Source organism: Bombina bombina, unplaced genomic scaffold (genome assembly GCF_027579735.1).
Source record: "Bombina bombina isolate aBomBom1 unplaced genomic scaffold, aBomBom1.pri scaffold_1154, whole genome shotgun sequence".
Taxonomy (NCBI): Eukaryota; Metazoa; Chordata; class Amphibia; order Anura; family Bombinatoridae; genus Bombina; species Bombina bombina.
In genome coordinates this window covers 60,767-71,884 of record NW_026511106.1, presented here as the reverse complement: position 1 = coordinate 71,884, position 11,118 = coordinate 60,767, and the positions used below count along the sequence as shown (strand labels likewise).

Sequence of the window (11,118 nt, the reverse complement as noted above, 5' to 3'; positions counted from 1 at the left end):
GAGTCAGATAAGAGAATACAATTTGAACCAATTTTACAGAGAACAAAATAAATTAGATAACAGACATACATTGGAACGTTGTTTAAAATCAAGAAAAATAAAAAATGTGTATTTTAATACTCTCTCCCTCTGTCTCTCTCACCAGCTGGCAGTCCTGCCTTGTATATAACCAAAACTGAATTGCACTAGTATGCTAAAGAAAATAGCTTAAAGGGACAGTCTACTTTTACATTGTTATTGTTTAAAAAGAAATGTAATCCCTTTGTTACCTATTCCTCAGTTTTGCACAACCAACCCGGTTATATTAATATACTTTTTACCTATGTGTTTACCTTGTTTCTAATCCTCTGCAGACTGCCCTCTTATCTCAGTTCATTTGACAAACTTGCATTTTAGCCAATCAGTGCTGACTCATAAATAACTCCACAGGAGTGAGCACAATGTTATATATATATATATATATATATATATATATATAGTACACATGAACTAGCGCTGTCTCGCTGGTAAAAACTATAAAAGTGCACTGAGATAAAAGGCAGCCTTCAAGGGCTTAGATATTAGCATATGAACCTACATAGGTTTAGCTTTTAACAAAGAATACCAAGAGAACAAAGCAGATTTGATGATTTGTTTAATTTTGAGTTGACTGTCCCTTTAAGCCACAAACCTAATACTATATCCTTCCCTTAACACTCTGGCATTCCTCTTGCTGTCCTAGTTCTGTCTGTGGCTCAGTATGACTCCCTGTGTCTCCTCTCTGTCTTTGCATTGACACACAGATTCTTCACTGTTGCCCCTTTTGTAGACCTGGGCACCTGACCCTCCTCTAATTTCCTTCTTGTTCACTGCTTTCTCTGTCCTCTTGGTTTCACGCTTCCTAATTTTCCTCATCTAACAAAGCTTTCACTCTCAGATTTCTTGCCACCCTCTTTCACTCTTGTAGTCCTGGTAATGTTTTTTTTTATCATTGTCATACACTCGCTAACCATCCTGTCGCGACCTGATATTTGTGTCTCTCATTCCCTTTACTGTATCTGTATTCCTCACTCAGTGTCGCTCTCTTTCTTCTCTCCAACTGCAGGAGATTTCTGTTGCCTGAATATTTACCCTATGCTGGCATTTTCCATGAACGTGGTCAGCCTGGGCTCGCTACACACTCCTCTGTCAACCGGGTCCTGGCAGGTATGTCAAGGGGATGTCCCCTTCTCTATTTCCCCTGTCCCCCCTTCTATAGAAAAACATGATTTCTCCTATATTGGTGTGTCCGGTCCACGGCTTCATCCTTACTTGTGGGATATTCTCTTCCCCTACAGGAAATGGCAAAGAGAGCACACAGCAAAAGCTGTCCATATAGCCCCCCCTATGGCTCCGCCCCCCAGTCATTCTCTTTGCCGCTCTGAACAAGTAGAATCTCCACGGGGATGGTAAAGAGTATGTGGTGTTAGTTGTAGTTTTATTTCTTCTATCAAGAGTTTGTTATTTTAAAATAGTGCCGGTTTGTACTATTTACTCTACAACAGAAAGTGATGAAGAGTTCTGTTAAAAGAGGAGTATGATTTTAGCACCAGTAACTAAAATCCATTGCTGTTCCCACGCAGGACTGTTGAAACCAGAGAACTTCAGTTGGGGGGAACAGTTTGCAGACTTATCTGCTTCAGGTATGACCAGTCTCTTTTCTAACAACACATAGTAATGCTAGAAGACTGTCAGTTTTCCCTTATGGGATCGGTAAGCCATTTTCTTAGACTCAGTAACAGATTAAAGGCTTATAAATTGGGCTCTATGCTGGTTGACACTATTGTGGGCTAAATCGATTTGCTTATATCATATTTTTATGACATTTGGAGTGTTTTGTGAACTTTGAAACACTTTTGGGAACGTTTTAATTACGCCTGGCAGTTGTTTAGACGCCTAATCTAGTCAGAAAGGCCCCTTCACTCTGGTATGCAGAGGGAGGAGGCCTCATTTTCGCGCCTCAGTTGCGCAGTTACTTCTAAAGGCAGTGCATGCAGCTTCATGTGAGAGGGTCCTGTGGCTGAGAAACGGACTCAGGAAGGCTTATTTCTGTGGTGAATAACCCCTAAGGAAGGTAAAAGCCACAGCAAAGTCTGTGGCAGGGACTGTAGTGTGTTTAAACCGGTTAATTGAACTATTAGCTCTTGGTGTGCAATACTTTCAAAGCATTAAGACACTGGGGTGTAAATTTTATAAGGATCGGATATTTCCTTCATAGTTTTTCGAACATTCAGAAATAAAGTGTGTTCCATTTATTATTTAAAGAGACAGTAACGGTTTTGTTTAAAATCGTTTTTATTGCATTAAATAGCCTGCCTAAATCTGCCTAACATGTCTGTACCTTCAGATAGCATATGTTCTGTGTGTATGGAAGCCAAGGTGGTTCCCCCTTTAAATGTATGTGCAAATTGTGCCATGGCGTCCAAACAAAGTAAGGACAGTACTGTCACATTTAATAAGGTTGCCCAAGATGATTCTTCAAATGAAGGTAGTTGGGATAGCTCATCATCCTCTCCTTCTGTGTCAACACCAGTTTTGCCCGCGCAGGCGATACCTAGTACATCTAGCGCGCCAATGCTTGTTACTATGCAGCAATTAACAGCAGTAATGGATAATTCTATAGCAAATCTTTTATCCAAACTGCCAGCATTTCCCAGAAAGCGTGATTGCTCAGTTTTAAATACAGAGGATGAGCAAGTTGGCGCTGACGATAATTTATCTGTTATACCCTCACATCAATCTGAGTTGGCAGTGAGGGAGGGTCTGTCTGAGGGAGAAATTTCTGATTCAGGAAAAATTTCTCAGCAGGCAGAACCTGATATCGTGGCATTTAAATTTAAGCTAGAACATCTCCACGCCCTGCTTAAGGAGGTGCTAGCTACTCTTGATGATTGTGTTTTTTTGGTGATTCCAGAGAAGTTGTGCAAAATGGACAAATTCTTAGAGGTCCCAGTGCACGCTGATGCTTTTCCGATACCCAAGAGGGTGGCGGACATAGTGACTAAGGAGTGGGAGAAGCCAGGTGTACCTTTTGTTCCCCCTCCTATATTTAAGAAAATGTTCCCCATTGTCGACCCCAGAAGGGACGCATGGCAAACGGTCCCTAAGGTAGAGGGGGCAGTTTCAACGTTAGCCAAGCGCACAACTATTACTATTGAGGACAGTTGTGCTTTCAAAGATCCTATGGATAAAAAATTGGAAGGATTGCTTAAAAAGATATTTGTTCAGCAAGGTTTCCTTCTTCAACCGATTTCGTGCATTATTCCTGTCACCACGGGGGCGTCTTTTTGGTTCGAGGAACTAGAAAATTTGCTCCAAAAGGAGACTCCATATGATGAAGTAATGGACAGAATTCACGCACTAAAGTTGGCTAATTCCTTTATTTTGGATGCCGCTTTTCAATTGGCAAAATTACCGGCGAAAAATTCAGGTTTCTTCTGTTAAGTGTGATCAGTCCACGGGTCATCATTACTTGTGGGATATTAACTGCTCCCCTACAGGAAGTGCAAGAGGATTCACCCAGCAGAGTTGCTATATAGCTCCTCCCCTCTACGTCACCCCCAGTCATTCTCTTGCACCCAACGACTAGATAGGATGTGTGAGAGGACTATGGTGATATATTTAGTTTTTATATCTTCAATCAAAAGTTTGTTATTTTATAATAGCACCGGAGTGTGTTATTCCTTCTCTGGTAGAATTTGAAGAAGAATCTACCTGAGTTTTTCTATGATTTTAGCCGGAGTAGTTAAGATCATATTGCTGTTTCTCGGCCATCTGAGGAGAGGTAAACTTCAGATCAGGGGACAGCGGGCAGATTAATCTGCAAAGAGGTATGTAGCAGCTTATTATTTTCTGACAATGGAATTGATGAGAAAATTCTGCCATACCGATATAATGTAAACTCAGCCTTAAATGCAGTAGCAGCAACTGGTATCAGGCTGTCATGTATGTATATTTTACACTTCAGTATTCTGGGGAATGGCACTTCACTGGAATTATACTGTATGCATAAAACTTTAGCCTAATTTGCAGGGACTAGCAACAGGCTTTTTAATAACACTCAATTTATTAATGTTAAACGTTTTTTGCTGGCATGTAAAATCGTTTAATTTTCTGAGGTACTGGGTGAAAAAATGTTTTGGGCACTATTTTTTTCCACTTGGCAGTCGTTTTATTTAATTTATGACAGTTTACTGATCTCTCTCACTGTTATGTGTGAGGGGGAGGGACCTTTTTTGGTGCTTTTGCTACGCATCAAAAAATTCAGTCAGAAGTTTATTGTCTTCCCTGCATGATCCGGTTCATCTCTACAGAACTCAGGGGTCTTCAAAACTTGTTTTGAGGGAGGTAATCACTCACAGCAGAGCTGTGAGATTGTAGTTGACTGTGATAAAAAAACGTTTATTTCTGTATTTTTTTTTTTTTTTTTTCTGCTATCAGGGTTAGTTATCCTTTGCTAATGGGAGCAATCCTTTGCTAAAATTGTGTTTTTTACAAAGATTTGATGCTATAACTTTTCAGTTTATTAATTTTCAACTGTCATAACTTTTTCTGTGCTTCTTATAGGCACAGTACGTTTTCATATTATAGTAAATTACTTGAAAAGTATTTCCAAGTTGCTAGTTTATTTGCTAGTGTGTTAAACATGTCTGATTCAGAGGAAGATATCTGTGCTATATGTGCTAAAGCCAAAGTGGAGCCCAATAGAAATTTATGTACTAACTGTATTGATGCTACTTTAAATAAAAGTCAATCTGTACAAATTGAACATATTTCACCAAACAACGAGGGGAGAGTTATGCCGACTAACTCGCCTCACGTGTCAGTACCTGCATCTCCCGCTCGGGAGGTGCGTGATATTGTAGCGCCGAGTACATCTGGGCGGCCATTACAAATCACATTACAGGATATGGCTACTGTTATGACTGAAGTTTTGGCTAAATTACCAGAACTAAGAGGTAAGCGTGATCACTCTGGGGTGAGAACAGAGTGCGCTGATAATATTAGGGCCATGTCAGACACTGCGTCACAATTTGCAGAACATGAGGACGGAGAGCTTCATTCTGCGGGTGACGGTTCTGATCCAAACAAACTGGATTCAGATATTTCAAATTTTAAATTTAAGCTGGAAAACCTCTGTGTATTACTAGGGGAGGTGTTAGCGGCTCTGAATGATTGTAACACAGTTGCAATACCAGAGAAAATGTGTAGGTTGGATAAATATTTTGCGGGTACCGGCGAGTACTGACGTTTTTCCTATACCTAAGAGACTTACTGAAATTGTTACTAAGGAGTGGGATAGACCCGGTGTGCCGTTCTCACCCCCTCCGATATTTAGAAAGATGTTTCCAATAGACGCCACCACACGGGACTTATGGCAAACTGTCCCTAAGGTGGAGGGAGCAGTTTCTACTTTTTCTACTTTTTTTTAACAAAGAGTTCCTTGGCGATGACAGAGGTATCCAAGATCATCAGATGGGCGGAGGATCACTCCTGCCACCTATCTGCAATCCACATCCCAGGAGTAGACAACTGGGAGGCGGATTATTTGAGTCGTCATACTTTCCATCCGGGGGAGTGGGAACTCCACCTGGAGGTCTTTGCCCAGTTAACTCAACTACGGGGCACTCCGGATATGGATCTGATGGCGTCTCGTCAGAACTTCAAAGTTCCTCGATATGGGTCCAGATCCAGGGATCCCAGGGCGACACTAGTGGATGCATTGGTGGCGCCTTGGTCGTTCAATCTAGCTTATGTGTTTCGACCGTTCCCTCTCCTTCCCAGGCTGGTAGCCAGGATCAAACAGGAGAAGGCCTCGGTGATCCTAATAGCTCTTGCGTGGCCACGCAGGACTTGGTATGCAGACCTGGTGAATATGTCATCGGCTCCACCATGGAAGCTACCTTTGAGACAGGATCTTCTAGTACAAGGTCCATTCGAACATCCAAATCAAGAGGGCTTGGAGAAAGGTCTGTCAGCTAGTTCTCTAAAGGGACAGATATCTGCTCTGTCTGTCTTGTTGCACAAACGTCTGGCAGCCGTGCCAGATGTACAAGCGTTTGTACAGGCATTAGTCAGAATCAAGCCTGTTTACAGACCTATGACTCCTCCTCCTCCATGGAGTCTAAACTTAGTTCTTTCAGTTCTTCAAGGGGTTCTGTTTGAACCTTTACATTCTATAGATATTAAGTTACTATCTTGGTTCTGTTTTTGGTTGCTATTTCTTCTGCTAGAAGAGTTTCTGAATTGTCTGCTTTGCAGTGTACTTCACCCTATCTGGTATTCCATACAGATAAGGTTGTTTTACGTACCAAACCTGGTTTTCTTCCAAAAGTGGTTTCCAACAGGAATATTAACCAGGAAATAGTTGTTCCTTCTCTGTGTCCGAATCCAGTTTCGAAGAAGGAACGTTTGTTACACAACCTAGATGTGGTCCGTGCTTTAAAATTCTATTTAGAAGCAACAAAGGATTTCAGACAGACATCATCCTTGTTTGTTGTTTATTCTGGTAAGAGGAGAGGGCAGAAGGCTACTGCTACCTCTCTTTCCTTTTGGCTGAAAAGCATCATCCGATTGGCTTATGAGACTGCCGGACGGCAGCCTCCTGAACGAATTACAGCTCACTCTACTAGAGCTGTGGCTTCCACATGGGCCTTCAAGAACGAGGCTTCTGTTGATCAGATCTGTAAGGCAGCGACTTGGTCTTCTCTGCATACTTTTGCCAAATTTTACAAATTCGATACTTATGCTTCTTCAGAGGCTGTTTTTGGGAGAAAGGTTTTGCAAGCTGTGGTGCCTTCTGTTTAGGTAACCTGATTTGCTCCCTCCCTTCATCCGTGTCCTAAAGCTTTGGTATTGGTTCCCACAAGTAAGGATGAAGCCGTGGACCGGACACACCAATGTAGGAGAAAACAGAATTTATGTTTACCTTATAAATTTCTTTCTCCTACGGTGTGTCCGGTCCACGGCCCGCCCTGGCTTTTAGTCAGGTTTCAAATTTTTATTTCTGTACACTACAGTCACCACGGCACCCTATAGTTTCTCCTTTTTCTCCTAACCGTCGGTCGAATGACTGGGGGGCGGAGCCAGAGGGGGGGCTATATGGACAGCTTTTGCTGTGTTCTCTCTTTGCCATTTCCTGTAGGGGAAGAGAATATCCCACAAGTAAGGATGAAGCCGTGGACCGGACACACCGTAGGAGAAAGAAATTTATCAGGTAAACATAAATTCTGTTATTCTTGTGTGGTATCCTTCAGGTTTAACAACCATTTTTAAAACTTTTTTAACCCCTTTGCTACAAGGAATTTGAGAAAAACTTACCCAGTAAATTTTTAGCATTTGTGCTATCACTCCACTTAAACAGGAATAGAGCGTTGTTGTTTTCTTCTGTTAAGTGTGATCAGTCCACGGGTCATCATTACTTCTGGGATATTACTCCTCCCCAACAGGAAGTGCAAGAGGATTCACCCAGCAGAGCTGCACATAGCTCCCCCCCTCTACGTCACTCCCAGTCATTCTCTTGCACCCAACGACTAGATAGGATGTGTGAGAGGACTATGGTGATTATACTTAGTTTTATATCTTCAATCAAAAGTTTGTTATTTTAAAATAGCACCGGAGTGTGTTATTACCTCTCTGGCAGAGTTTGAAGAAGAATCTACCAGAGTTTTGCTATGATTTTAGCCGGAGTAGTTAAGATCATATTGCTGTTCTCGGCCATCTGAGGAGTGAGGTAAACTTCAGATCAGGGGACAGCGGGCAGATGAATCTGCATAGAGGTATGTAGCAGTTTTTATTTTCTGACAATGGAATTGATGAGAAAATCCTGCCATACCGATATAATGTCATGTATGTATACTTTACACTTCAGTATTCTGGGGAATGGTACTTCACTAGAATTACACTGTAAGAAATACATAAAGCTGTTTAATAACTAGAGATTATGTTTAACGTTTTTGCTGGAATGTAAAATCGTTTTCATTTGCTGAGGTACTGTGTGAATAAATGTTTGGGCACTATTTTTCCACTTGGCAGTTGCTTAATCTGTTTTTCTGACAGTTTCTGTTCTCCCTCACTGCTGTGTGTGAGGGGGAGGGGCCGTTTTTTGGCGCTTTTTCTATGCATCAAATATTTCAGTCAGCAACTCATTGTATTCCCTGCATGATCCGGTTCATCTCTACAGAGCTCAGGGGTCTTCAAAACTTATTTTGAGGGAGGTAATTTCTCTCAGCAGAGCTGTGAGAATTATAGTTTGACTGAGATAAAAAACGTTTATTCTGTAATTTGTTTCCTGCTTTCAGAATTTGTTATCTTTGCTAATGGGATTAAACCTTTGCTAAAGTTGTGTTGTTTACAAGGATTGAGGCTATAACTGTTTCAATTTATTAATTTTCAACTGTCATAGATCTTCTGTGCTTCTTAAAGGCACAGTACATTTTAATATTATTCTAATTGAATTGTATTTCCAAGTTGCAAGTTTATTTGCTAGTGTGTTAAACATGTCTGATTCAGAGGATGATACCTGTGTCATTTGTTGCAATGCCAAAGTGGAGCCCAATAGAAATTTATGTACTAACTGTATTGATGCTACTTTAAATAAAAGTCAATCTGTACAAATTGAACAAATTTCACCAAACAACGAGGGAAGAGTTATGCCGACTAACTCGCCTCACGTGTCAGTACCTACATCTCCCGCTCAGAGGGAGGTGCGTGATATTGTAGCGCCGAGTACATCTGGGCGTCCATTACAAATCACATTACAGGATATGGCTACTGTTATGACTGAGGTTTTGGCTAAATTACCAGAACTAAGAGGTAAGCGTGATCACTCTGGGGTGAGAACAGAGTGCGCTGATAATATTAGGGCCATGTCAGACACTGCGTCACAGGTGGCAGAACATGAGGACGGAGAACTTCATTCTGTGGGTGACGGTTCTGATCCAAACAGACTGGATTCAGATATTTCAAATTTTAAATTTAAACTGGAAAACCTCTGTGTATTACTAGGGGAGGTGTTAGCGGCTCTGAATGATTGTAACACAGTTGCAATACCAGAGAAAATGTGTAGGTTGGATAAATATTTTGCGGTACCGACGAGTACTGAGGTTTTTCCTATACCTAAGAGACTTACTGAAATTGTTACTAAGGATTGGGATAGACCCGGTGTGCCGTTCTCACCCCCTCCGATATTTAGAAAAATGTTTCCAATAGACGCCACCACAAGGGACTTATGGCAAACGGTCCCTAAGGTGGAGGGAGCAGTTTCTACCTTAGCTAAGCGTACCACTATCCCGGTGGAGGATAGCTGTGCTTTTTCAGATCCAATGGATAAAAAGTTAGAGGGTTACCTTAAGAAAATGTTTGTTCAACAAGGTTTTATATTGCAACCCCTTGCATGCATTGCGCCGATCACGGCTGCAGCGGCATTCTGGATTGAGTCTCTGGAAGAGAACATTGGTTCAGCTACTCTGGACGACATTACGGACAGGCTTAGAGTCCTTAAACTAGCTAATTCATTCATTTCGGAGGCCGTAGTACATCTTACTAAACTTACGGCGAAGAATTCAGGATTCGCCATTCAGGCACGCAGGGCGCTGTGGCTAAAATCCTGGTCAGCTGATGTTACTTCTAAGTCTAAATTGCTTAATATACCTTTCAAAGGGCAGACCTTATTCGGGCCCGGGTTGAAAGAGATTATCGCTGACATTACAGGAGGTAAAGGCCATGCCCTGCCTCAGGACAAAGCCAAAGCCAAGACTAGACAGTCTAATTTTCGTTCCTTTCGTAATTTCAAAGCAGGAGCAGCATCAACTTCCTCTGCACCAAAACAGGAAGGAGCTGTTGCTCGCTACAGACAAGGCTGGAAACCTAACCAGTCCTGGAACAAGGGCAAGCAGACTAGGAAACCTGCTGCTGCCCCTAAAACAGCATGAATTGAGGGCCCCCGATCCGGGATCGGATCTAGTGGGGGGCAGACTTTCTCTCTTCGCCCAGGCTTGGGCAAGAGATGTTCAGGATCCCTGGGCGCTAGAGATAATATCTCAGGGATACCTTCTGGACTTCAAATACTCTCCTCCAAGAGAGAGATTTCATCTGTCAAGATTGTCAACAATCCAGACAAAGAAAGAGGCGTTTCTACGCTGCGTACAAGAGCTCTTGTTAATGGGAGTAATCCATCCAGTTCCACGATCGGAACAGGGACAGGGGTTTTACTCAAATCTGTTTGTGGTTCCCAAAAAAGAGGGAACTTTCAGACCAATCCTGGACTTAAAGATCCTAAACAAATTCCTAAGAGTTCCATCGTTCAAGATGGAGACTATTCGGACAATTTTACCTATGATCCAAGAGGGTCAATACATGACCACTGTAGATTTAAAAGATGCTTACCTTCACATACCGATTCACAAAGATCATTATCGGTACCTAAGGTTTGCCTTCCTAGACAGGCATTACCAGTTTGTGGCTCTTCCATTCGGATTGGCTACAGCTCCAAGAATCTTCACAAAGGTTCTGGGTGCTCTTCTGGCGGTACTAAGACCGCGGGGAATCTCGGTAGCTCCATACCTAGACGACATTCTGATACAAGCTTCAAGCTTTCAAACTGCCAAGTCTCATACAGAGTTAGTGCTGGCATTTCTAAGGTCACATGGATGGAAGGTGAACGAAAAGAAAAGTTCACTCGTTCCACTCACAAGAGTTCCCTTCCTGGGGACTCTTATAGATTCTGTAGAAATGAAGATTTACCTGACAGAGGACAGGCTAACAAGACTTCAAAGTGCTTGCCGCACCCTTCATTCCATTCAACACCCGTCAGTGGCTCAATGCATGGAGGTAATCGGCTTAATGGTAGCGGCAATGGACATAGTACCCTTTGCACGCTTACACCTCAGACCACTGCAACTGTGCATGCTAAGTCAGTGGAATGGGGATTACTCAGACTTATCCCCTTCTCTGAATCTGGATCAAGAGACCAGAAATTCTCTTCTATGGTGGCTTTCTCTGCCACATCTGTCCAGGGGGATGCCATTCAGCAGACCAGACTGGACAATTGTAACAACAGACGCCAGCCTTCTAGGTTGGGGTGCCGTCTGGAATTCTCTG

General features: G+C 42.3%; 1 protein-coding gene across 1 annotated transcript in view; it reads left to right on the top strand.

Annotated features, from left to right (window-relative positions):
• Positions 1 to 1,084: 1,084 nt before the first annotated feature.
• The window catches only part of LOC128643607 (activating molecule in BECN1-regulated autophagy protein 1), a gene marked incomplete at both ends in the record, with an annotated part of 63,019 nt that continues 52,985 nt past the window's right edge, over positions 1,085 to 11,118 (top strand). Inside the window, 1 exon segment of the mRNA XM_053696450.1 lies at positions 1,085 to 1,185. Coding sequence (XP_053552425.1) covers positions 1,085 to 1,185 — 101 coding nt within the window.